General features: G+C 38.2%; 1 protein-coding gene across 1 annotated transcript; it reads right to left on the reverse strand.

The window, feature by feature from the left end:
• Nucleotides 1-250: 250 nt before the first annotated feature.
• On the reverse strand, nucleotides 251-27,346 carry LOC119732113. The gene is made up of 14 exons (XM_038205506.1): nucleotides 26,656-27,346; nucleotides 13,875-13,935; nucleotides 12,859-13,026; nucleotides 12,031-12,170; nucleotides 10,688-10,823; nucleotides 9,510-9,563; nucleotides 8,848-9,032; nucleotides 7,994-8,107; nucleotides 7,419-7,515; nucleotides 6,441-6,554; nucleotides 5,319-5,450; nucleotides 3,277-3,423; nucleotides 1,999-2,166; nucleotides 251-1,541 (listed from the first exon to the last, which is right to left on the reverse strand). Exons 1-14 carry the CDS (start codon nucleotides 26,821-26,823, stop codon nucleotides 613-615), a joined length of 2,613 nt encoding a protein of 870 aa, XP_038061434.1. The 5' UTR covers nucleotides 26,824-27,346; the 3' UTR covers nucleotides 251-612.
• Nucleotides 27,347-27,661: the final 315 nt, after the last annotated feature.

The raw sequence follows: 27,661 nt of genomic DNA on the forward strand, positions 1-27,661 counted from the left end.
ATTGTTCCTCTCGTACAGAATTGTATTTCATACAATACAAATCATTTGGTATTTAAAAAATCATCCGATAACATTTTCAGCAGTATACACATTTAATTTTCTTAAACAATCAACACTAACAAAACGATCACAGGAGTGGTACAATAAGGTCCGTCACCAGCCCTGAGCATCAAGGGGGGCCACAGTACCAACTGGGGGGGGGGGGGGGGCACTACCATCGAAAATACAAAAATACGTGTACATGTATGGATTTTGCCGGTGGGGGGGGGGGGGGGCAATTGCTCGCCAAGGGGGACCTGTCAATGTGTGGATACCAGCTTTCAAAAACTTCAAAGAATAATTGTGACAAGAAGTGAAATTTCACCAGTGGTGTGTGATTTATGGGAGATTTTTGTACAATATAGCATATTTCAGCTACGGGGCCAACAATGACTGATTCGGCCATATTGGAAAACATAACAACTCGGGATCGTTTGCCTTATTGCCAATGTTTACCAGTTGTTGGTTAGCACGGTCAGTCCCGCTTGTGCGAATGTGTTGACAAATGTTGCTATTGTTTGCATATTATTAAGCTGTATACCCCCCCCCCCCGAATCTTCATCAGTAGAATGTTCAACATAATGATGGTTTACAATTCTTAAACGACATATACCCTGAATCCTTCACTGGTTCAAAGTTATCGGTGAGGAATTCATGCGTTGGCAAGCTGGAACTCCTTGCCTCAAGTGATGCGTGCATCTCAGACCTAGTAAATAAGTCTTCATCACCTTGTACACGTGGCAAGGTGCTATTTAATTGTGACATTAGCTCTTCATAATTGTCTCCATCACTTCCTTGTCCGCTGGAGTCATCATCAAAGAAGAAAGAGGGTGCTTTTGTCAGCTCCACCTTGTCGTTCTTATACCAGAACTCGTCACCTCGGATCATCTCTTTCATTGTCTCGATAGCCTCGTACAGTGGCCTACCCATCTCGAAATCCTGGTACCGCTGCAAGTCAGGAACGCGTCGGCTGGAGTGAGGACTGTCTCTTACCCTCCCGTGAATCCTCAGACAGAGATCCTCAATGTACTGCATCAGGCGGTATTTCTTAAAGCGTCGGAATGTCACCGGTATGTCGTCCGTGCTGGAGTAGTCAAAGTAGCCGACAACAAACTTCTCGTCAGCATTGTTCCTGCTGAAATAGTCATCCAGTAGGGTGAGCGCCTTGACGAATACGTCGCCGTATTCACATTCTGAGTTGGTGGGGACTGGGTTGTTCCTAGCTCTGGCGTCGTATTTTAGTCCGGTACCCTTGGAGCACAGCAGTAAGACTATGTCGGCCTTCTCAATCTCTTTAGTCAGCCACATCTCCACGGTGGGGCCGATGGACGACTGCCAATCAATCACGGACACCTCACATCTCAAGTGTCGATGCAGGAAACGGCAAAACTTCATCACCACATCTTTGTGTCTCGGGTGGTCCTCAGAAAATATGGGTAGAACACGTCGAGTCGAAATTTCCAAATCCACCAGGTGACTATCTGGTTCTGGTTTTGGGATAACTGAATATAAAATTGAATAAACTATAGTTTAACAGTTGCAGTTGTACACAAGTAAAATGCTGCTTGATTTTTTTTGGTTTGCTCTGTACACAAAACAATTCAAAGTTTACAGCGAAAGATTCAATTTTTAGACAAAGGAAGAGAAAGAACAAATTAAAACTGCATTCTTACAGCAAAAACATTTGATCTTTTTGGTGAACACCAAGTTATTTTCAATACTGATTATCTGTAGTCTGTTAGTTTTTCCAGCTTTTGAAAAAAAAAGAACAATAAACAAGAAGCTAATTCCTAACTGTTAACGTCTTGGGTCCTTTCACTTCGTAATAAATTTGCAGCAGATTACTATTTTTCTGACTTTTCTTCTGGCAAGTAAGGCAAGTACTGATCGTAAGAATAAAAATTAGAAAAATTCATTTTTTCAACTTTAACAGAAAAAAAAATACTTTTGTGTTCTAACCTGTGTATATCACTTGAGGTGCATGTTGTCCGTTACCGATGTCAATTCTTACGTCCTCTTTACAGTGGCAGAGACCTGCTCTTTTTCCGAGACAAAACAGCAAGACGAACAGCAGCACCCCAGCTATGCAGCTTATAACTATGACAAACCACGTAAGCTTAGTAGCCTCTGTGTTAAAAGATAAGGAAAACTAGAAAATTGTAGGAAGCGAAAAAGTTCAAATACACATGTTAATAACCAGCAGGGTACTTGTAATTATTCAGGGTGAGTAAAGCAAAGCGGAACCCAAACCCTAAAAATTATATTTCATATTTAAAAAACTATGTAGCACCAAACATAATAAGGACTGGAAAGCCCATTTCATAAGCTACTTTTAGATGAAAAAAATTACTGAAATTGCTCACTCCGTTCATAGAATATTATCGTTTAAACACAATGACTCTAAAACTCTTTCGTCCAAAAATGCGATTTCAAGAATCGTCATCACAATTGTCTTCAAACATCACCAGCGATAAAACCTCAGTTGAAAAGTTAACAAATATTCAATACAAGATGATGTCTCAAAACTGCCAAACTCACTGGTTTGACTGGAATCCTGCTGCTGCACAATTTTAACGTTTTTTAAAATGGGGTTATGATCGAGAATAAGCTTTATATGGCCTCTCTGGACTCCCATATATTTGCACTAAGTTTAGTCGGGCACCATTTGCAGTCATCAGCCGACATTTGAAGCCAAAAAAAAAAAAAAAAAACAGGTAAAAAAAAAAAAAAGCCGCGTCGCCGCACCACTTTTGGGGCAAGCTCCATACCAGAAACCGGCGATTTTTTTTTTTGGCCTTACAGACAATTTTTTACAAAGCATTATCAACAGCTAAACAAAATCTGACTCATAATGAAGAATGCTGGGAGAATGTTTGGGAACCAATAAGCACAAGTTTCTTAAAATCAGTAACAAAAAGCTAAATGCTGAACTTTCATTTTGAAAGTATTTTACATATTTTTTTCCCAGTAGACTATAAAGTCTGATCAGGAGACACGTTGACGTAACCGTCTGTCTGGGACCAGATTTGCTAGTGTGGAAGCGATCACGTAGTTTAATCATCACTTCGGTATCGTCACCCTTGTTGTTCTTGTTGCTCTGTCTCATCGTGTCCCCACTTGACATCAATTCCATGCCAAAACAAATTCATAACTGAACTGTATAGTACTCATCCTGTAAAAAAAAAAAAAAAAAAAAAAAATAGAAAAGTCCCCTCCCCCCCTCAAAAAAAATCTTACCTTCACACATTTTCTTGTCTTGAGTACTATAGCCTGTGTCACAGATGCATGCATGACTCACAACTTCTTTGCTCAGTGTTCGATTGCAATGTCCATGTGCACCACAGACTGTAGTGCCAGTCTCTGGGTTTTCAGAACATGGATCGGCTGTAAAGGGAAAAAAATTCAAACGTAGACAAAACAAAAACTGTAAAATTTTTAATTGCATACTAAAACAATGTAATAGGGATAATAACAGCTTTGATTACTGTCTTACACCGGTGTTTGTGCTCTGTCTTTCCATGTATGTCTGTCACTTGTCTGTCTGTCCATAGGCTGGGGAACAAAAGCTAATGCTTCACCCCGGACCTAGATGCTGCCATTTAGTTAATGTTCACTATTGTAAATATATATATGTACATGTATTGCCAATTTGAATATATAACATTACGTATCGGCCTTTATGCAGCATCGAAATAAATGTATGTCTCATAAAACCGACTTTCAAAATCATCACTCCAAAAGAGCCAAACTACAAAAGTAGCAAGGCTTAATTATGTAATCATTTTCTGAGATATCTGTAAAAAGACGCGCCTAAGCATACATATATCCAAGTTGAACGTAACTGATACAGGCTGTTAGACGAAGTAAAAAAAAAACCATGTTTCTCGTCCCCGCCCGCTTCCTTTTTGGAGGCCGCCTGGATTTTTAAATTATTTTTTATTTTTGAAAAATGCAGTAAAAAAACACCGAAAAACTCCACAAATTCATCGGAAAATAAATACTTGCAAAATATGTGACCAATTAATACAACTGTAAATGACACTGTAAATATGTTCAGTTCTCTGAACGGTTTCTGAACGATTGCAGGAAATTTTAAAATGGCGGCCATCTTGAAAAAAAATAAAAAATAAAAAATAAAAAGCCCCTCTTCCTCCTTTTTTTCAAAAACCTGGACGAGAAACATGTTTTTTTTATTCGGCCTTAATACACATGGATCATATGTACGGAAGATGCATAATTTAACAGTTGTTCACTGTCATGGTATGAAACATTGTTTTTTACACCTGAAGGAAATATGGCTGAGTTGAAGCTTAAGGGTGCAATACACATCCAAGAATGTAAAAAAAAAATATCACAACATACAACGATACATCACAAGATGCAACGACACAAATTGGGAGACCATATGTAATTTGTGCATTTTTTTCGTTTGAACCAACAAAAGTGCTCAAAATCTAAAGACAGATGCTTAATATAACTAACTTGATAACGTTTCAACTCTGTGAATGGTGTATATTTCATGAAAACAGAACAAACATAAACACAATATTCTGGATTTTGAATTCAATTCCAAAGTTGACCACTCATACTTTCAATTGACCTATCGCCGTTTGCGAGTTAGCCACGCCCCTCAAACAACCCTATGGGCTTTAGTACGTTAAGTTTTATTTGTCTCAGATTTTGCGCATTCTGTGTCCATTTGTAATCATGTAAATGGACAATATTTCACAAGCTGCGTTGATGCGATTCTACCGCGATAGGTTCATTGTGCCATCTCGTGACGCGATCCCAAAATCAGCATTCGGGACATGATTCTCATTCAGCCGGTCGTCACCCATTCATAAGATTCGCCCAATTGCAAACCAACTACAAATTAGAATGCATGGAGGTGGATTCATAAAATTTCCGTAAAAATGTGTCACGTGACACATTTTTGGAAATGATCTTCTTTTATTATTTTCTTCAAAATGACAGCATGCCAGAAGGAATAATTTCACAGGGAGTTTAGTGTCAATATTGTGCTTAGATCCAGTAAGTTTTTCAAAATAATTTTGTCAGTTACTTTTTGGATAGCTGCAAATGGTGTACTGTACCTTTAATGTAAGAAATGAAGTACATCAATGCAGTGTACTTCTTATAAGTGGGATTGTTTTGACAGGGGATGAAAAGATATCACACATGTTTTTTTTAATGACACGGTACTGCTCTTGACCAATAAAACTACAACTTTACATGATGCAAACATGAAATAAGACAATGCGAGTTGATTCTTGACTCACCCAAGCATGTCCTTCGCACTTTCATGTAGGTCTTATAACAATAACAGTCATAATCATCTCTGTCCAGCGTATAAGTGCACTCTCCATACTGACAGGGATTGCTGAAGTTGCGTCCACTCTGACAGGGGTCCTCTGAGGACACAAAGTCGGGAAAATGCACAAAAGTTATAATTCACGGCTAAAAATGATCAACAAGCATTCCAGTTGTGGATCCATTATTTTTCAAAGTGGGAGGGGTGGGGGAGGGGCCTGAGTCAGATGATGAAGTTGAAGCCAACACACACGAAGATGCACAAACTGAAATTTGTATCCTTGTGGAGACATTTCTTTGTTTTCGTGTAGTAAAGTTTTCGAGTTAAGTGTAGATTCAAAATGCTCTTTTTTTAACCAGAATTAGTATCTTTGGCTGAAATTCGGACTTACATGTAATATCCCTTTTCTAAAACTCTACCATTTGCGATGAATCCACATACCTTGGAAATTCCTAGTTTTTGAGTAAAATCCATGTATCTATTTCGTAAAAACATTGTGGAGACGCATTCAACTATAGAAATTGCCCTGTGGAGACGTATACAATCTTTTGTTCCCTATTGTGTGCATGTCTCAAGAGGGCACGGTGTATCAGATCTTTATTTCCAAAACATGATGTATCCATTTGAAAAGGGTGAAAATTCTGCACAGTTATGAAACTTTAAATAAAAACAGTAACACCTGTTTCTTAATTTATTTTTTTTACCTGCATTCTTTAATAGTATTTTATGTATAAACCATTAAATTTGCTTGTGGGCAGCCATGACAGAGCAGGATTTTTAAATGAAATAATGTGTATCGCATTTTGGAAAAAACTCTTCGCAGAGCAACTCTCCTGATAGAGTCTGAAGACATGAATTGAGATTAGCAACAGTGCATGACAATTATTTTTAGGAAATTTTTTTTGTTTTCAGGATTTCTTTTACAGTAGTACTGAATATCGCAGTACTGCATGATTTGTTTTTCATGATTTTTTTTCCAGTAATACTAAACAAAACTCAACACTGGACAGTCCATAGGGGGGTGGCCAGCCCAACTCACCGTCTAAAAATGTTTATGTTTAACACGAGCTAATAAGGAGAGTATGCTTACCTATGCATGTACCAGCCAAAACCATATAGCCTAGGGCGCATTCACAATCATAATGGTCTTCTTCCGAGATGCATTCCCCATGATTGCCACACGGACTGTGTTTGCATGGATCCTCTGTCAATATGATAAATATAAGATGAAATGAATCTTTCCCTTCTCTCACAATTCTTTTTTAAACTGATCTATGTTTGCAATCTCTGTTAGGTTTGTACATTTTATACAAACTTTTAGGGCCCAAAATGGCATTAACTTTGACTTTATAATATACCCAACCACAAACCCTTATAGACCGGGAAGGGGGGAGGGGAAGAAGGAGGAATAGGCCCCCCATAAAAAAATTGTCCCCCCCCCCACTTGTCCTGTAGCGCCACCCACTGTAACATCGAGTTTTCCCCCCCATGCCCCCAATGGTGAGAACCATGGCTACCTTGCTGCTACAGACCCTAGACGCTAGACACAATGGGTCAAAAACAATTTGTTTATATCAAGCCAGGATCACAAGCTACATACACTCTAATAGAATTAAAATGTTAACTTTTTTAACCTAACTCGATTAAAAAACACTATGTTTCAAGATCTGCAATAAGTCCACAAGGTAATTCTTGAACTTTTCAAATCACGGTTTTTATTTTCACCATTTTAGCTGTAAGTCCATCAAAGTTGCGTTAGAGTCAGTCTTGCTTATGGCAAGCCATTATATTGGCAGTGATTGTCTATTTTTGGCCCAGCCCTGGGCCGGCCTGTTGCCCAATTTCTGATTTTAAGTTTAATTTTAATACTGGTATGCCCTTTTCATTGGTAACCGGAATAAAACATCAAAGGCTGTGACAAAACTCAATAAAGTGTCTCCTATGTGGTTTATCTGAGTATAATGGTTAAAGATTGACTAAGCATTGTTTTAATTCAAACATAATTAGGTCAGCTAATTCCATTCACAAAAAATAAACATTTCAGTACAACACAGAGAGTAAAACTTACCAATCACTTTGAAATTGTCGGTGAATGTGACTTTGCATTGAGTTTCGGTTCCATCCGCATTCTGGCAAGACTTGCGAACCCTGGAATGTGGCTGTATCTGTGAAAAAAAAACGTATTTAATTAATTTAATGTTGCAAAATATTTAAAAAAAACCTGGAACATGTGAAGATTTTATTTCAGAAAGTAATGTATCCATTTGAAAAAAATGAAAAAGTTGCAGAGTTATGGAAACTTAGAGAATTTATACACAGAATAAACGCTGTTTTTAACTACTTTTTTTGCTTGAATACCAGGAGCATAGCACGGTATTTCTTTAGGGGGGGGGGGTAAAAAATTTTGGGAGGGGGGGGGGTTTGGGGGGACTCTTGGCAGGTCCCAAAATATTGCTTTTAGTCACTGGGAAGGCTGATGGCATTGGTGGCAGAACTGGTCAGGGGGGGGGGGACACAGGGTAAAACATTCAGCAAAAATAAAAACATATAAAAGAATACCCCCTACTGATGAATGAGGCTTAACCCCACCCCCTCCCCGAAACCAACAATGTGAGTCTTTTTATAGAGTCATCTCTTACTTACCTTAATATAGAACTCCGTATCAGATGGCCAACTTGAGACATTGAAATGAATCACAACAAACGGAACACTCTTGTTCAGCTCACTACACGTCCGATTCAAAGTTGTTGCAGAAGCCTGTTTTTTAAAACATACAAAAGTGAACATGCATGTTGCGAGGGGGGTGAAAGAGGGATGCTTGGTGATATGGTCAACAGAAACTGCCCTCCCCTGTAACATCCAGCCCCACCGAACTGCCCCCTATGATTAAAACCCTGGCAGCCTGCGACCATATCCTGAGCATTAGGTTTCAGCACAACTATTTCAAAAGTATTTCCCAAAATGCGATATATCGGTGTGAATAAGTTAAAAGAATACCAACCATATAACTTTCGTTTCATGCCAAACTGTCTTCTAAAATTCTATTGCTATATAAAACCCGTTGAATGGGATTAGGCCCCCCAAAAAACGTCTCCGGTTTCTGGTATGCATGCCCGTCGCCGTAGTCATGCGCGTCAGCAAAATGAAAAAAAAATTTTCCAATGAAAGATGATGTCTCAAAAGCACCAAACTCACTGGTTTGACTGGAATCCTGCTGCAGCACAATTTCAACGTGTTTTTAGATGGGGTTATGATTGAGAATAAGCTTTATGTGGCCTCTCTGGACTCCCATATATTTGTACTAAGTTTAGTCGGGCACCATTTGCAGTCATCAGCCCACATTTGAAGCAAAAAAAAAATGGTAAAAAAAAAAAAAAATAAAGGCCACGTCCCCGCACCAGTTTTTGGGCAAGCTCCGGCAGAAACCGGAGAATTTTTTTTTGGCCTTAAGGGAACAAATTGGCTTTTATCAAGTTTTTCATTTGCATATAACTTACCATTTTCACTGGAACATAGTCAATGTAACCACCTTGTTTATCTCGGTACACAAACACATCGTAAACATCAAAACTGTAGCTGTCAGGGGCTGCCTCGAAGGAGAATTCAACGATGTCATAGTCTCCCTTATGGTGTGGTGTGCTCGTGTCTTGCTTGATGATTTTACATCGCGGTTGCCATCGTGCTAAAAAAAAGGAGTAAAAATAAATAATTCGGGCGATTCACAATGCAGTGCGCCACCAAGAGTTTGCCATGGAGAGTCCATTTTTCAAGTTTACGGTCAACAAAACATGGCCCTTTGAATGAGTGTCAGTAGACAATTTGAGCTAATTTTTTTTCCAACTTTCACTTGGGAGGTAACACACAGAGTATACAGTGTTTATACGTCGGTGAAGGGCAAAACCTAATTTGATTTACATCACCCCGATGCAAAAATCCCATCTTTTACTAGATGCTCAGGAAATTTGTCAAATTAGGTGCAAAACAATACAATGTACCAATGTTCTTGACTAGTGTGAAAAAAAATTGAGCTCTATGGTAACAGTCCAACAATCCACCATACAATCTTACTGAAACGGGCCAAAACAAAGTATTAGTAAGTGATATTTTAGAGAAAAAAAAATATCAAAAATAAATCATTTTCATGCTAATTTAACCTTACCTGCTGCACTTTTTTGACATCGGATATCTTTCTCTTTTGTTCGGTCGTTACATCCTGGAGGAAAAATAAAACATCACGTCTCAAATCAAGATGAACCTGCTGAAAGGGAATAGACAACATTTACTCTTGCTGTAATTTTCAGAAATGGATGGATTTGGGGGGTTAGTATTTTCCCAGCAAATATTGTTACACTGACTTATTTGAAGTGTTGAGTTCGTAGATGCTGGAAAAGCCAAGAAAAACAATAATGTTCTTGTAGTCCGATTCCCTGACCCCACTTAAGATGAAAAAATGAAATTTATAGACGTCAGATAATATGAATATAAAATAAAATAAAATAACGCAATTTATTTCAACCTTTAGCCAATAGTGTTGTTAAGTCCATCAAAACTCCCTGCAAGTCCTCACAAGTCCATCAGAAATCCTTCAGTCTCAAGTCAAGTCACTCTAGTTATTCAAATGAACTGTGACTTACTCTGTCATTGTTCAATTGTGACTGGACTTATGAAAGAACTTGTGATCGACCTGACTCCAACACATAATGAAAAGTTTGGGTCCCAAACACGCAAAAGATCAATGTGTCTGAGACAGCTCCACAGCTTGCCCAATTGACCTTGCGGATTTGCATACCGCATGCAACACGCTGGTGACGTGCACTCACACAACTGACCTCTGCAAGAAATCCACTCATTGCGGGAAAACTTTGACGAAAAAAATATCAGTGGTTTCTTAACCAATGAAATCGAGTCTTATATGAATGGAAAGAGAACTTCATCCTCTTTACAAAACCGTTACCCCCAGTGTGCTCTGACATTGGGTTCTTGAGATACGTTGAGATAAACAACCAAAGGTCTGTCACAAACAGTCATTTTCTGTTCCGCTTCGTAGGCAATTGCCTCATACCCCACATTTTCAATAAAAAAAATGATCAGTGGTTTTTCTGCCTTTCCAAGCCAGACATAGATAGACTTAAAAAGCCAGAAGAATGAATTTTCATAATCTGCAACCCCCAGATTTGTGTGACTGTCCATTCTGAAGATACAAGGAATTTAGTGTAAGAATGGGCTTAATCTTTGTGGTCATTTTCCCATGTTAAAGCTTGTGTGGTTGAGCAGATGCGCGCTACTTTTGTTATTAGTCATCAAAAGATCTTAAACATGATGGATGTCAAGTATTACCTGGGGGCAAATGATCAAATTTCTGAACAGTATCGTAGGGACTGCTCCCTATGATATCAACTGGCATGGTGCGTACACCAACGGTATAAATCCTGCCCGGCTTCAGTCCACAGAAACAGGAAAAAGTCAAATCCATCTAAATTCAAATGAAAAAAAATTGACATTGATGAGCACTAGTTAAACTGAACAAATGTCCCTCAACAAATATTTTGGGCGGCCATCAAATGTTTTCAATTGCACAGAGTGTGCCAAAAAATGTGCAGCATTCAGAAAACAAATAATTAAAACTGTTAAATGTTTTTTTTTTCTTCAATGAAACTTCATATTACATTAAAGCCTGACTATTTCTCAATCCACTCCATTTTACCCCATTCCATTTGGGTCCCTAGATCCAGAAATACGATCAATTAAGTGAAAGAGTGTACATTTTACTTGAGCCACTTTCACCTGGACATGCTGAATTTGGGTTAAGCATTGAATAGGCATTGAAGTTGGTAACATCACAGGTGAGAGTGGCCCAAGTAAAATGTACACCCTTTCTCATAATTGATTGTATTTCTGGATCTAAGGACCCAAATGGAATGAAGTAAAAAGGAGTGGATTGAGAAATAGTCAGGCTTTAAATATTATAATTTCATTGAAGAAAAAAACTTCAAACATTTTCAATAATTTGTTTTCTGAAGTTTGCATTTTTTTGGCACTTTCGGTACAAGTACCATAATGGTTTGTTTGGACATCTTTCTTGTACGTTTTTGTTTGCTTGTTTTTGATTCAGCACACCTGGCCAATTCGGTGGCTGGGAAGGGTGAAAAATAGGGATGGACAGCCAACAATTTTAGCCACACATTTTTTTAAATTCTGTAAAACAAAGGAATATGTTTTACACTTCACAAAACAAACAAATGCCATGATTTCCACAAACTGTAGTTTATTTTGATGTGTTTTCTTTCTGCAATTTCTGATGTATGAACAGGGCTTAAATATACATCAACTGATACACATGGGAATCGAACACATCAGGGTTGTCCAAATCCGAATAATTTTGTATTTGACTACTCAAATCTGCTTCTGACCAAATATTTGGATATGCTTTATATTAAAGATAGCACCAGACTGCTGACAAGGAATCACAGGGTCAATGTACGATGAAGCAAGTTTTATCAAATGAAAAAAAAAAACCCGTAATTTTAGGAGTTGTACATAATAGCGAAACTTGCAAAACAAGGAAGCAAAAACTCTGCAAAACATACATGGGTAGGCCTGTGAGAATAATTTTTGTGTGGACTATCATGGCCTCTCATCCATAATAAAAACACACGAAGAGACGGCAATGTGCAATTTACCTGATTCTCAGACTTATCCAAAACAGCAAAATAGTTGAGGCCTGTCGCGCTGAAATTCAAGTTCACACAGAAGTTCTTGTTGAGGTCTTCAATTGATTTTGGCCACAGCGACAGCTGTAGTCCCTTTACATTGCGTGCCGCTGCAAACAGAGAAGAACAAGGCACTTAGAGTGACGCTAGTACGTCTCGTAGCAGTTGGTGATCTAGTTAAAGGCCATACCAGGAAAATGGTGGATCCAGAGAGGTTACTGAAGTCATGGGCGTCGCCAGGATTTTTTTCTAGAGGAGAGCAAAGCACAATTTTTCCCCTCCAAAATCCCTATTTTTTCGAGCATTTTCCCGATTGCTCATTTTTCGAGGGTAGGCAGGGACATTTGCCCCCACCCAACCCATTAAATTAACAACAATATGATTTCGTGCCTCTTTTTCTTTTCTTTTTTCCTTTTTTTTCCTTCTCCTATTACCGGATGTGATTTCTTTTTCATTGCGGACCATATGGACAAATTTTGAGCGTCGCATAATTATTTGACCCATCGTGAATTCGAAACGGAGCCTGAGCAAGTGACCAGAATCGAAAGTTTACAAAACAGGTAAGTTTGACAGATTTTCCTACATTATTACGCTTTTCAACAAAAAAAAATTAATTATGAATGGGAATAAAACCTTGCAGAGTTGTGGCCATGATGACTTGCAGGTCACAGGTCACGCAAAATCTATCCAATCAGAACGTAAATTCATCAGCGTGTCCCAGCGTCCTGTCTGCAGGGCGGGGGGTACGAGCGAACCCTTTTTAAGGACTGTAATTTTGACTTCTCTTTTCCTGCTTACCGGTTGGCTCCAAATTGAATGTGATATGCACGCAGGTGTATTGCTCGACCCCAGAGGCCCCATCAGATGAGCTGATGTTCTTGTTGAAGTCTGTCACTCTGAAATTTTGGGGTTTGCTTGGTCTGTCGTGGGGGTCCTTCGGAGGCCTGAATGGATTGTGACACTTTTCTGATATGACATCAATCAAATAGAATTGAGAGAATTAGAATCATACAGGCAGTGGGTATATAGGGAATAAACCAATTCAAAACATAACCAATACGGGCCATATTTTTGAGAGAGTTTGCGTAAGGCCCCCCAAAAAAGTCTCCGGTTTCTGGTACGCGCGCGCGTCGCCGTAGCCATGCGCGTCGGCAAAATAAAAAAGTTTTTTTCAATACAAGATGATGTCTCAAAACCGCCAAACTCACTTGTTTGACTGGAATCCTGCTGCTGCACAATTTTAACGTGTTTTTAGATGGGGTTATGATCGAGAATAAACTTTATGTGGCCTCTCTGGACTCCCATATATTTGCACTAAGTTTAGTCGGGCACCATTTGCAGTCATCAGCCGACATTTGAAGCCAAAAAAATTTAAAAACAGGTAAAAAAAAAAAAAAAAAGCCGCGTCGCTGCACCACTTTTGGGGCAAGCTCCATACCAGAAACCGGAGACTTTTTTTTTTGGCCTAACATAATTTTCTGGGTACAGTAGAGTAGCGATACCTCATTTATTTAAACAGTTTTGCACCTGTTCTCTGTAATGAAATACAAAAATTTATTCTGAATTTAGCAACATAAAAACTGAAGTTATATAATAAGCTTGGAATCAAGCCTGTTGTTCCCTCCCCCCCGAATAACATCATTGCCACGCCCTCATTTATCAAAAATGTGGAATTTTACAAATTCCTGACATAAAATCACACCTTCCTGCATCCACTACTGTGGCTGGGTTATACACCTCAGAAATCAAACAAAATATGTAAAGTTAGGGTTGGATTTCAGCAGATTAAGTTTAAAGATTTTTTCCTAAAATACCTGTTAATCCATTTGGGTTACTGGTTGTCAGTTCACAAAATTGTCTTTGTGGAACACCATCCTGTTAAACAAATAAAAAAAGTACAACCACCTCAAAACACGCAGGACAAAAAGGGAAAGTTGAACATTAGGATTTGGGCAAATCTGAAGGGCATACGCAAGTGACAAACTCAAAAATGTATGTCTTGAGTTCTACTCAAGAATTCGAAGAGTTTGTTTCCGAAATGCGATCAACGCCATTTTGTTCCCTTTTAGAATTGCGCCCTCTACTGGTTGCCCAAAAAATACAGCTTAGAAACTGCTGTTACTTTTATACCATGTATGTTCTTTTAAGTTTCAATAACCATGTTTTTTTTTTTAAATTGATAAATCGCATTTTGAAAATAAATTCTTCATTCTGTTGTTTAAAGGGAAGATACAACATTTGCAAACATCAAAAAACGAAATGATCAAACTATCATGGAATATTTTACCGAATTTATAGGGAATAACAGTCTAAATTATCCTGTAAAATCGTGGCTCCTGGTGTGCTGACATTTTCAAGAAAAATTGTATTTTTCCAATGCTGGTCAGCCGACCAGCGTTGAAAAAAACTGGCTTTTTTTCAAAAACTGTTCCCAAGTTTTCATATTTAGTTATCCCGCATTTTGTTTGCAATTGATTACACAAGTAGTAAAGGGGTACAAGCCTTCTAAACTGATTCTCTGACCTTACAATTTCCCAAAGTCTATAAATTGCTCCGTTTCATCTTAAGGGGTCAGGGAACCAGACTTCAAGAACATGATTGGTTTTCTTGAATTTTCCAGCATCAACAAGCCCAAAAAGTGAAACAAGTCAGTTTAACAATATTTGCTTTATTAACATACTAATCCTCCAAATCCACTTATTTCTGAAAATTTCAGCAAAAGCAAATGTTGTACATTCCCTTTATTAGTGCGCATTATTTAATTAAAGTACCCAATTCCATGTCATTTGGGATTTTATATTGTCCCCTTGACAGGTGCATTTCAGCATGTGATGTATGATTTCACAATTTTATAAATGTGCCATGTACATGTGATGACGCAAAAGGAAATACTCAATTCTGACTAGGCAACAAAAAACTCTTCATTCATGTCGCAGGGGGTGACTTGGGTGCTTTCCCTTAAAAGTACAGGCGCCTCCCCAATAAATGCCAACAATGATATCATATTGCTTGACAGATTTTCTTTTATTTTCTTCTTCAATTCTGATCCTGGCAACAATTACCCCCTTTTCAATAGAAAGCATGGTTTAGAATACTTAATGAACTCTTCGATCAAAGCAATCAACATTTTAGAGTATCCAAAACGCGTCCCAAAATACCCCCAACTTTTTTGGGGGGGGGGGGGGGCTCTAGCGTCGACGCGGAAACAAGTACAGCCATTATTTTATACCATTTTAAAGCTTGAAATTTTAAATTTATCCCTGGCGAGTATTGGTTTGATACATTTTGATACTATTCAAAATAGTTTTAAAATTATTGTGTTCAAACTCGAAATAACAAAAAACCAGTTGATTTTTATTTAAAACACATTGAACTTGAAAAGAAGAACAATATTGTAAATTCATTTAAGGTGTATAGTCTAAGCGGAATCGAAAAGAAAGGAAAAACAGAAAGTAAAAGGCAACGTCACATCATAAACATGATGAAGCATTTCCATATTAGAATAAGTTTGTTTTTGACATGTCTTTATTTGAACACGAATAATTCCAAAACCCTTCTAAAAATTAAACCAATACTTACCAGGGATAAAGGTATTCGAAGCTTTAAAATGATATAAAAATAATGGCAGCACGTGTTTCCACGGCGATGCTAAAGCCTCGCAAAAAATATTGCGAGTATTCATGGTCTTAGATTTTCTTAATTTATTTTTAAATTTATTAATTAGAACAAAGCAAGAATAATTATCTAGGATTTATGCTCAGGCTGACAAAGGTAGATATTTATATAATGCATCAAAACAGTGCAATGACTTCTTTCAATTGTGTAAATTATTTAAACTACATGTATACAAAATGCACCTTTCTGCAATTCTGCAATGCCCTAGCCATAAATTACTTATAATGGCTGTAATATATAAATTATATGCTGAAGTATTTCATACTACAGTTTACTGCTGGTAGTATTTTGTAGATTTACGTGAGGTTATGGTTAATTAATACACCATAGCCCCTCACCTAAAAGGAAATACATGCACCTTCACTCTCTTATTTGCAAAGAGTAAATTCACTCCATTCCAGGGACATTTCACTCCCACTGACTTAGATGATAGGGACCAGAAGTTTAAGAAAGAAATTCGAAACAAAACATAGCAAAAGTTCCTTTTTTACCCACGTTTCATGATTATTTTTCACGAAAACCCTGTTTCTAAGTAAGATTTGAGGCTTTGCATGGTGGAGATACATGTACATGTACTAAATAATGAAAGGTTTGCGGAAACACCATGTGCGAATAATTTCTCAACTAAGAGAATGGTTCTGAAAAGAACCAGAGGTATAAACTCGACGTCCCGGTCAGATTCTCCTGAAGACGGTCAGAGCATACTGACCGGATACCTCTGGTTCTTTTCAGAACCATTCTCTTAGTTGAGAAATTATTCGCAAACCCTGTTTCTGTGAAATTGGCTGTTTATTTCAACCTCCCGTGGGAATGAATGAATATCGCTGCCTTTTGTCTGTCAATAACCATGATGTCAAGTTTGAACAGCACCGGCCCCCATGGGAAGATGGTCTCCAGCACCCCCCCCCCCCCTCCCCAGTTTTTCATGTTACAGAGGCTGGGTGACTAAAACCTGTGTATAAACCTTTCACCATTGATGAAATTGGGCACCCCCACTGTAACATCCAGCCACCCCACTAACCCCCCCCCCCCCTCTAGGATGAGAGCCCTGGCCACACCCCTGGCACACCCCTAACATAATGTTACATGTATATATATATACAGAAATTACATCCGGGTATCGATTCACCTCTTTTCAAAAACCGAAACACTTGCCTTGGTAGTTATCTTATTCATTGCTCTCTCAAAAAGTGAGGACAATGGTATCACCATTCACCTGCACACATGCCGCAGGGGGGGGGGGGGACTGAGTGCGTATTATCATCAGCACGATGGGGATAAGGTTCGGATCCATTATTCATCAGCATTCTGTTCCTATTCACAATGCCCATCCCGTGTCGGCAATGAACCGCTGCGCGCAATCTTGATCCTATGTACACTGACAGGGATTTACAGGATGCTGACAGTATGAATTGACTGGGTATGAACCGTGCAAAAGTACAAAACCCTGCGCCATCTGCCCCATGGGTAAAGGACGCACAATATGCTCTGGTTTCGAAAATGGGACTGGGGAGGTTTTTTTCTTTCCTGTTTTCGTATTTGACAATGGAGCATTAATTCAAATGCATACCCACAAGAGTGAACAAAAGCAGGGAATTATTGTAGTGGGATGGGATTTTTTTTGTTTTTGAAAAAACTTTTTTTTTAATTACAGAGAAGAGGATTGAGGTCAAACAGCAGAAGTTTTCTTTCTGGAGGGGGGGAGGGGGTAATGGAGGTTGTTGGAAAAGCCGGAATGGTGACAACAGCAACAAAAACTGCGGGGAAATCAAAACTGAAACAGAAACTAAAATCAAAAAAATAAAATCAAGATCCTCTTTCAATTCTTTTGACGCTGGATACATTTCTAAGAAGCCACAATTATTCAGACAATGAAAAATGCCAAAAAATGAGACGAAGCGCAACTCAAGCAAAAAGAGTTTGTAAATTGTATGAGTGCTGATGGAATTGTGTTTTACATTCATTTGTGAGAGTTGATTGACCTCAAAGTACATGTAACAGAGTAACTTGACCTCCAATGAAAAGGCAAATTTGACTGTATTGTAATCAACATTTTTTTCTTCTGAATTTCCCGAGAATACTGAGAGCACAGTCGACATTTAACCTGAGCAAATTGATAGAGATGTCCCAGTATTTTTGGCCTTTGATTATGGGTAGGAATCTAAATATTGTGACCCAAAAATACATGCTATGAATTCACCAAAAAATAGCAATTTGAGTTCAAGTAATTCTTCGGCAGATATTCGTACATTTCTCTCATGATCCGCGTCAGCCGGGCTGTGCAACCACACTCATATTTTGTTCTAATTCAAAGTAATCAGCATAGTAGCAACTAAAGATAACTAGTTTTTTTTTTTTATCCCTTGAGTCGTTTTCTATTTCCTTCCAACTGATGATAATCTGACTTAACTTTGTTGACTAATAACGGTTTTAGTAAACATATGGTTGGAAAACAAGGGTCAGTTACACAGTTTGCTTATTTAATATAACAATTGGTATGCATAAGATATGAAAGAATACAGACAAGCAGGGTCCAAGTCAATCATCTTCTGAAAATGTTGATGCTTTATCTCTTTAACTGCCGGAGAATATTAAGAAATTCAACATGTTTCTTTGTGGGGTTTAGTTTTTTTTTGGGGGGGGGGGGGGCGGGGACGGGGGGGGGTATTTATTTTATATTTTTCGGTCAGATTATTGTGTATGTGTTCTTTTGTGTTTTTTTAATGAGGGGGTGTTTCTGTTTTTGCTTCTCCTTTTTTTTTTACATTTAAACAAGCGAGGGTGCAATTCAACTCTAACAGTATCTGATTTCAGCAGGTACCTCACAATTAAAAGTAGAGATTTTGAACACAAAATTTATACCCTTTTCAAAGAGGTTTTGTTGTATTCTAAAAGGAAAACGAGCTGCAGAAGCTGACGTTAATAACAACAAACATACATCCCATGTGCAAAATCTAATTTGACAAAAATTGCGAGAAAAAAAAACTGACTTAGAAGATGTGCAATCTGATCCTCAAACTGGTTCTCTGGACTATGAATGCGATGTATTGGGAACCTGTTGTGAACAAAAATATCATGTCCTTCTTTTTATCAGAAAAGTGTTGTGAGAGTTTCGCAGTGAAGGGATTCTTATCCCGGTGGATTCGGAATTCAATGATCTTGTGAGTTCAACTTGGGGCGATACTTCGACCAGGAATCCTGAGGGATAGCAAACAATACTCTTTTGAACCAAAATAGACGGAGAAAAAACAACAACTTTCGCTCGGTTGGCCACAAAAAAAACAATCTCTGTGAATGACCTTAATTATTTATCACAGGATGCAATGAGTGTGGCGATCGTGTTTGTCACAATGCGGATCTGGTTACTAAACCCACATATCTTTTACAATACAGGGTTCCCGCAGAAATCTGAAAACCAAATTCCATGACCTTTGCAGGACGTTCCAGGACTAAAATGTGACAATTTTCATGACATTTAAAGGGGAGATACAACATTTTGCAAACATCAAAAAACGAAATGATCAACTTATCATGAAATACCTTACTGAATTGTTGGGGATTGACAGTCTAAAGCATCCTGTAAAATCATGGCTCCTGGTGTGCTGACATTTTCAAGAAAATCTGTATTTTTCCAACGCTGGTCAGCCGACCAGCGTTGGAGAAAACTGGCTATTTTCAAAAACTGCTCCTATTTTTTTTCAAATTAGTTATTCCGCATATTCTTTGCAATTGAATACACACCTGTGAAGGGGTACAAGCCTGCTTCTCTGATCTCACAATTCCCCAAAGTCTATAAATTGATGATTTTCTTGGTTTTTCCAGCATTTACAAGCCCAAAACGTGAAAAAAGTCAGTGCAACTGTATTTTCTATGACATGATAATCCTCCAAATCCATTTATTTTTGAAAACTGCAGCAAAAGCAAATGTTATACATTCCCTTTAACGCCATTTTGCAGAGAAGAGATGTTTGGTATTATGATATTGAAGAACCGCTGCTGTTAGGCTAACCATTTTTTAGCTTTTGAAAATATGTTTAAATTAATAATGGCCTTCTCCTCCCCTCACAGCCATCCTTAAAGCGGCCCATCAAAAACAACCCTAAAGCCCGGTTCATACCTCAAGCGAAAGCATGTGCAAAGCGAAATTCATGTCGTCAACAACGGTGGACGCGCTTCGAATGTATTGTTGACGTCACGAATTCCGCTTCGCTTTCGCTTTCGCGTGAAGTATGAACCGGGCTTTACATGAATCTTGATTTCCATGAAATTTCTATGTTTTTTTTTTATTTTTTCCAATTTTCCATGACTTTTTTATGACTTTCCAGGACAACTTTTTCCCAGGACTTTCCATGATGTGTCCATAACTGTGGGAAGTATGAACACTGCAATAAATATAACAATGATGCTGCTGGGGTTGTGGTCAAAGCTAGAACAATTTGCGCGTGCCAGTCTTATAATGGCCTCCACTCTCTTAATTTCAAAGAGTAAAAATTAGCTCCATTAGAGTGAAAATCGGACTGAAACTAGGGACCAGACAATTGAAAGTGAACGTCTTTCGATCAAAAAGATCAAGTTTTCACTAGAGCTTCGACTGGATTGAATTTTGTTTCAGAGTATTTTCAATCTAAAGTTTTGAGTGATTTTCACTCTAAATCGTCTAGTCTCTAGTTTCACTCTTTAATAACATCTCCTGATGTTAAGATTCTGTCTGTCCAGGCAAGGCAGCACCTTTGTTTTGTTAATTTATTCGCAGAATCATGAACAAAAGCATGGTTTGATTTTACATGTTTATAGACAGCATGCATTGGGCTAAGTTCTATGGAGAAAAAAACTTTCTCCTACATCGCCACATTATTTACTTGACACTACCAACAACTTAATGTGTATCAAGGGTCATGGAAATTAATTAATCAAACTTTAGCCTACAATCACATGACATTTTTATATTTCTGTAAAAAAGAGGCTCAACAAAACTTCAAAAGCAGTGGCAGTTATTAACCCTCCTATGCAAACATAGTGCCACGTTATCCTTTCAGTCAAAATCAATCAAGTGACTGTTTTTAACAGTTAAGAATTCCCAGCCTACATAAAGCAGGATTGACTGGCTGTGACTGTTTATGTAACTTGAAACAGCTTTGCTTTGACTGTAGGTGATTGATAAGCCAGCTGTGCCCAGAATGTGCATGCTTTGTCTGTTGACTGAGTTTGACTAGTCACAGGGCTTGCTTGACATATGATCTGACTGCTGGTGACTAGCCTGTGTTAAGAGTACATGCATAGCAGGGGAAGTAAGTGGATGGAAAATTTGATTGTCTGTGAATGTTTAAATAGCAGGAGGGTTAAATGAAAAAATGGGGTAAAAAATGTGCTTGTCCCTGTTTTGATACAAACACTTAAGTTACGGTACCTCAACTGAGGCCAATGTTACGGACATTTCTTAGCACAGAAATTTGATGAATGGAGAAAATATTTACAACGCAAGACCACGTCACCGTCCAAAACGTACATTGATCAGATTATCTGCTGGTGGTCAAACATCAAACTTTAAACATATCCTGACTCATTTTCCCCCATACATTTGGCATGACCAGACAAAATAACATGTAACCCTGTGTGTGCCATCCATGGAAACAAGCTCTTTGTAATTCAGAAGAATAAACTGCACTGCAAGCTCGATCATTATCTTAAACCCACATATTCAATTCACGAGGTATTGTCAATCAAAAGTCGGTTTTTCCCCCGTCAACTCCCAAATTGAATTTCAGCTTTTATTGAAGCTGCTTATATATAAAGAGTGATTCTTGTACTTGGCCTGGAATGATAGTGTGACTCGCAGTGCTGTTTTATGTTGTCTTGGAAACGGACATGCTCTGCTGAACTGAGTTAATCCAGATAATTTTGTAATCTACCATGTCAATTGAACTGTTACTGTAATTTTACTGGAATTGCAAGAGAGCTCACATGTAACTCTAAATGTACAAGTAACTTTCTCTTGACCACATGTTCAATTCAATTCAAGAAGATTACACAAAATTGTTGCAACCCGCTTGCTACTAAACTGAAATTTACAAATCAAAACAAAATTAGATGGCCTTAAGTTTCAATGGTAGCAGGATCTTTCTCAAAGAAATTTAATTGAATGCTGCTAGAATCAAAATATTAGGCTGTCTAATTTACTTTGAAATCAATTCAACTTAGCATAAATTGCAACTTAACAGTAATATCGTGGTAAGAAGTAAGCATGAGGTCCTGGGTTCGAGTCCCACCCGAGCAAGCTTGTGAAATTTTTCTTGCAAGCCACCAGGCAATACTGAGTATACAGTGTTTATAAAAAGTACATCGGCGAGGCAAAACCCACTATGAAACTAATAAAGAAGCCAAGTAGAAAGAGTGCATCTAAAACATATCAACGAGGAAATACTGCAGAAATAATCATGTCAATCTGACAAAACTACAATACAACAATTTGTAGATGAAATAAAACAGAAATGTAGAAGAAGAACAACATGCTGATACATGACAGACACCTGTCATGATAACATGGTCCACAGAATTTCCGAAGTTGGGTTGAAAGAATGGGGTCCGCTCATAAGTCCGACGCCTCATAGGTCCGACAGAATCGCATCCCCTAACCAAATAAAGGCCCATAAGTCCGACGCCTCATAGGTCCGACGCCTCATAAGTCCGACGCCTCATAGGTCCGACAGAATCGCATCCCCTAACCAAATAAAGGCCCATAAGTCCGACGCCTCATAGGTCCAACGCCTCATAGCTCCGACGCTTCATAAGTCCGACAAATTAAACGCCTCGTTTTTCCGTTGTCGGACTTATGAGCCGTCGGACTTATGAGGCGTCGGACCTATGAGGCGGAATAAATAAATTGTATGCCTCATAAGTCCGACGCCTCATAAGTCCGAAATTTCGGACTTATGAGGCGTCGGACCTATGAGGCGTCGGACTTATGATACAGCCCCGAAAGAATATAAGAATGTTTACTTTAGTTTTGCTTCTGAAGATGAACTTAAGTTCACAACTCTAGGCTGCATTGATTTTTAAGATTGTTAACTGAGAAATGTGCGGTTAGCTGAGGAATCAGTCTACCAGCTGAGGTAACAGTGAGTGGGACACATCATAGGCACTGGTTTGTGGTAGAGAATGCACAACCAATTTCTATGCACAAGTCCCATAGTGTCTTTACATCTTTTATCAGCAAAGATGGTTACAGTATTCCGGTGTGTTTAACCCTTCATTCCCTGCACCATATAACCATGTAGCACGGCCTCGGTCCATACCACACTCTGCGTATTGCGCTTTTCTGAGATGCGAGCGCCATTCCGTACAAACACGCACGTGTAATAGGATAAGCGCTATTTTTGTACAGCGTGCATGTTCCATCTTTACTGTGCGTGTGACACGTTTGCTTGACGATAAATTCGTTATCAAGCTCACGCTCGTGGAACACGGAAAGTAAATGTAGTGCGTCTGTGTCCCACATACCGTGAGGCCGAACATATACTTATAGTATAACTCATGTCGCTGACTGGGGGTATAACTTGTGCACATACAATGTACTTTTAACATGTATTCATTTAAGAGAAATAGTGCATTATACTGTGCATCAATAACATGTGCAACGAAATCATGGTCAAGTTGGCAACACAGGATCTGTTTCTACACAAAATGGTTTTACAATGCATTGATGGACAGTACAAAAGCACACATGCAATGGGGTTTGTAAGGCTTTATTTTGGCAACCACCCCCCTGCCTTTTTTAATGAAATCATGCTCTCCTGGTTTTGAATGCAATATATAATTCAACAACTTATTCATTGTGTACTTTTCCCCCCTGAAACCCCTAGCAAAAGAGCACAACGATGAGAAAATGAAAGTGACAGGGCAGTGTTTAAAACCCCCAACTTTTGAACTTCAATGCCAGAAAATTTCTCCCAAATCCTTTTGAAAACCGTTGATGCATATTGGTTGGCCCTGAATTTCTTTGGCGTTTACCGAAAAACCTTTGCAAGGACTTTCCACTGTGGATGTTTGCAGGACTAACCACAAGCAGGGTTGCATGCAGAAAGAATGACGGTTTGTGGCTTGCAAGGCCAAACTACATTGAAATCATGACAGTGATATGACAATGCATTTGATAAATTTCACAAAATAAAAATTTAATTACCGAGAAACTAAAGATTAAAACACTTACTTTGACACAGAAATTAACATTTTCTCTTGAAACAAATTTGTAAGGGTTATAGGTAATTAAGTAAAATTGGAAATTTGCCAAACCCCCCCCCCAAAAAAAAAAAAATTAGAAACAAATAACAGAGGGCCTAGAGAGAAGACAGTGTTTTGAATAGTGTTCTTAATTATTGTATTTTTTTAAAAATTCATCTGGTATTTGTTGGTGGGGTTGGATTAATTAGAATTCAGGACTTCAACAGTATAATGTTTAACTTGGTACGGTTTTACAAGTTGCAATCAATTTATGACCACATGATTACATTTCATTATGAAGCCAACTACATTTAAAAAAAATGTCAAGAGAGGCATTCTCATTCAAAAATATCTCTGTAGTAAGAAAGCTTCAAAAATCAGACATGGTTTCATTAGGCCTACAGACAAACATCGCCTCCAGCTTCAAATTCAAAAGTTGATTAATCATCCCAAGACCTCTGAAAAAGCCTTTCCGTATCAAATTGTTCATCATTGCCCCAATTTTCCCTATTAACAAAATGTGCATTTTGCCCCTGCCTATAGGGCATTTGTGATTGAGCTTACGAAATCCCTTCCTGTTACAGACTATAGGAGGAAGAGTTAATTGAAAATGTCCTTTTGCTGTTCATCAACCCGGATACACACAACCAATTCATGACATGGCCGAGATGCGTTCAACAGTCGCAAGGATTGCTAGTTATTCAACCTGGCCGTGAAATGAACTGTCTTCTTCACAAAATTTGTGTAATTTTGTGTGTAAGGTTTGTTATAGGCACGGATAGTGTCATAGTTAATAAGAAAAATGAACAAAACAAATTCAGTAAATAAAGGAACTTCCTCTTCAAAATACTAAGCTGCTGCGGGAAAAATCCACTAGTTACCAAAAAAATACAAGGGAGAATCACTCAAGATGAAGAAAAAGTACACACCAACAACAAAAACATGAACAGCTTATTTCTAGAGATGGTTAATAAACTTTAGGTTAGAGTCAAGACAGATGTTAAGTGTAATGCCCTTTGTTAATTATGCATATTGTTAGCATTATGATAGGCCAAACTATTTGGCAACACAATTTGTTCCCCATATATAACTCATGTTGCATGATTTGCAATTTATGCTATCTGTTATTGTCTAAACAAAACATAATCACCACTTAAAAGTTATGTATAATTTTCAGAATGTTACATCTTCAACAGTTAATTTTTGTGGATTTTTAAATCAGTTTCAGTTACCGAAAGGAGGGGTCATTTAGTAATACATAAAGCTTGTTTAGTGTAATTCATTTTATAAACAAGGGAAATGATTTTATCCCACAAATTTTGAACACAATCGGACGACTCTTTTCAAGGAATACATTCCAAAGGGATGACTAATTTCATGATTGATTGTAGATGAATAATGCACTCAAATGATGCACAAAACATTTTAACAAGCAAGTAAGCCACTATCACATTACACTCTAAAAGTGAAGTGATGAATCTAACACTTACAATGGTTCGGTCAGTGACTATCCAGCATGTTAAAGGTTAAATCCAACACTTATACAGTTAATTCAACAATTTAAGTGTTATTACAACATTTTTCAAAGTGTTAACTTTGAAAGTACTGCAGTTGAATCAACATTAAAATATTGAATGTAACAGTTCAAGTGTTGGATTAATAACATTTAAAATGCTGGATTCAAAACTTTAAAGTGTGGTCAATGACCAAACCCATTTGTGTTGGATTAATCAGTTTTCCAGAGTGTATATTTGCAACACTTTTCAAATTAAAAAAATGGGGAAAAAAATTCAAACAATAAATTTATTATAAGATGGAATTTTGCGTCGGGGTGATATAAATCAAATTAGGTTTTACCCTTCACCGACGTTTTTAAACACTGTATACTCAGTGTGTTTCCTCCCAAGTGAAAGTTGGAAAAAATCACTCGGTTTAAAAACGTCGGTGAAGGGCAAAACCTAATTTGATTAATAAATTTATTGTTTTAATTGGTTTTAATTTTGTTTGTTTGTTATACATACTCTTTCCACATTAATAGTTGTTACAATTGATGGTTACAAGGCATATGAACACACTTTTAAATGAAGCAGAACTTCAATTTTGTTTCAATTTAATCTCGTTTGGACAAAAGTAATGTGTTCATGTTGTTCCAGAACATTTGCACAACCAACATAAGTCATCATTAGCCATTCTTAACTTAATTAAGTCAATTCAACTACAGTACTGCTAAATCCAGTAATTTGGGCATTAGAAATCCTTTTTTTTCTCCTTGAATTTTTACTTTGGTCGGTTGCACTTCCCGACCAAACTCAACATTCAAAGAAAAGAAAAGGAGTTGTAGCGCCTTAAGTTACGGTCTACAGTAGTGCCATAATATTTTTTCTGAATTTCAAGTGAACATATAAGAGCGATGAAATTGCCAGTTTTTTCCAGAAAGTCCCGACGCCCCTTTTTTTCATCATATATTATCTCAAAAATGTTAAAAAGACATGAATCTGGGACTGAGAAACATTTCCAATTTTGTTAGAAAATACAAATATACTATGTTCATTGAAAATGCAATTGACTCTCCATAGATTTTGTAGCAAACACAACCAAAGAAGTGGCGTCAGGATACTTACTATACTACATTTTTTCCCAGTCTTCTTTAGTGGGGATTTCATATCTGAAATAGCAGTGATAAAAGGTATTCTAGTCACCTACCTGTGTTGCATTAATACTGCGATTGATGTATCTCCACGAACAATCCCTTGTACAGTCAGGATTGAAGAACGGGGCGTAATGCTGCCCACGGACCGCCGGGAACGGGCGCAGCGACACGGTCAAAATCAACAACACGGTGGTGAGATCTGTCCTCGGTAATCCTGCCATGTTTTCTCTGATGAATCCAGTCGCAGATGTACAACCGAGACGAAAGCTTCGATAGGATTGTCAGGAGCGTAGCACTAGCACAGTGCTGCTGAAAAGGCTCGTGACAGATACTAAATAATCTTCTTTCTTTGCCACTTGAATAATCTTTCAACTTAAAAACTTCGTACGCCTGCCAGTGCAGTGTGTGCACTAGTAGTAGTCGTGCGCGCTGAGAACAGGTGACTGCGTAAGCCCAGTAGCTAATCAATCAATTACGGCAATCGGACCACGCTACTGCGAATCACACCTATTGATTGCGCCACTGAACTATTTGTTATTCCTCCATCACACATGCTCCATGAGTGCACTAACCTGTCATCGAGTTTCCGGGAAACTGAGAATCGGACCTACCATCAATATTACAAGTTTTTTTCCTCGATAAATTGGCCTACATCGTGCAAATCCTGTTCTATTTGCCACGCGTGCCTCAGGCCCCGTCTCATCTTGTCTAAGCTACGCACGCCATGCGTAGATCATCACGATTTTTTCCCGCATGAGTGACTTGGAGCTGTCAGAACGTCAACACTTGAGGACGCTGTAATCAACGCAACAGGTGTTTTTGGAATCGTTTGCAATCATTAGCCCATTCCCGAGTATCATTATTACGGTTTGCACGCACATAACTTTTGACCAGCACAATATCCATGTTCTGCGGTTGAAAATTACTGGTTGCATGGCGCAGTACATATCTTCATAATATTATACTGAATCCACAGAGAATACCAGTAAACCCCCCCCCCCCCCCAAAAAAAAACAGACCATACGCCTTACAACCAATTTTAAAAAAATCATAGACGTT

This window comes from Patiria miniata, unplaced genomic scaffold, assembly GCF_015706575.1.
Source record: "Patiria miniata isolate m_02_andy unplaced genomic scaffold, ASM1570657v1 HiC_scaffold_24, whole genome shotgun sequence".
In the NCBI taxonomy this organism is placed as follows: Eukaryota; Metazoa; Echinodermata; class Asteroidea; order Valvatida; family Asterinidae; genus Patiria; species Patiria miniata.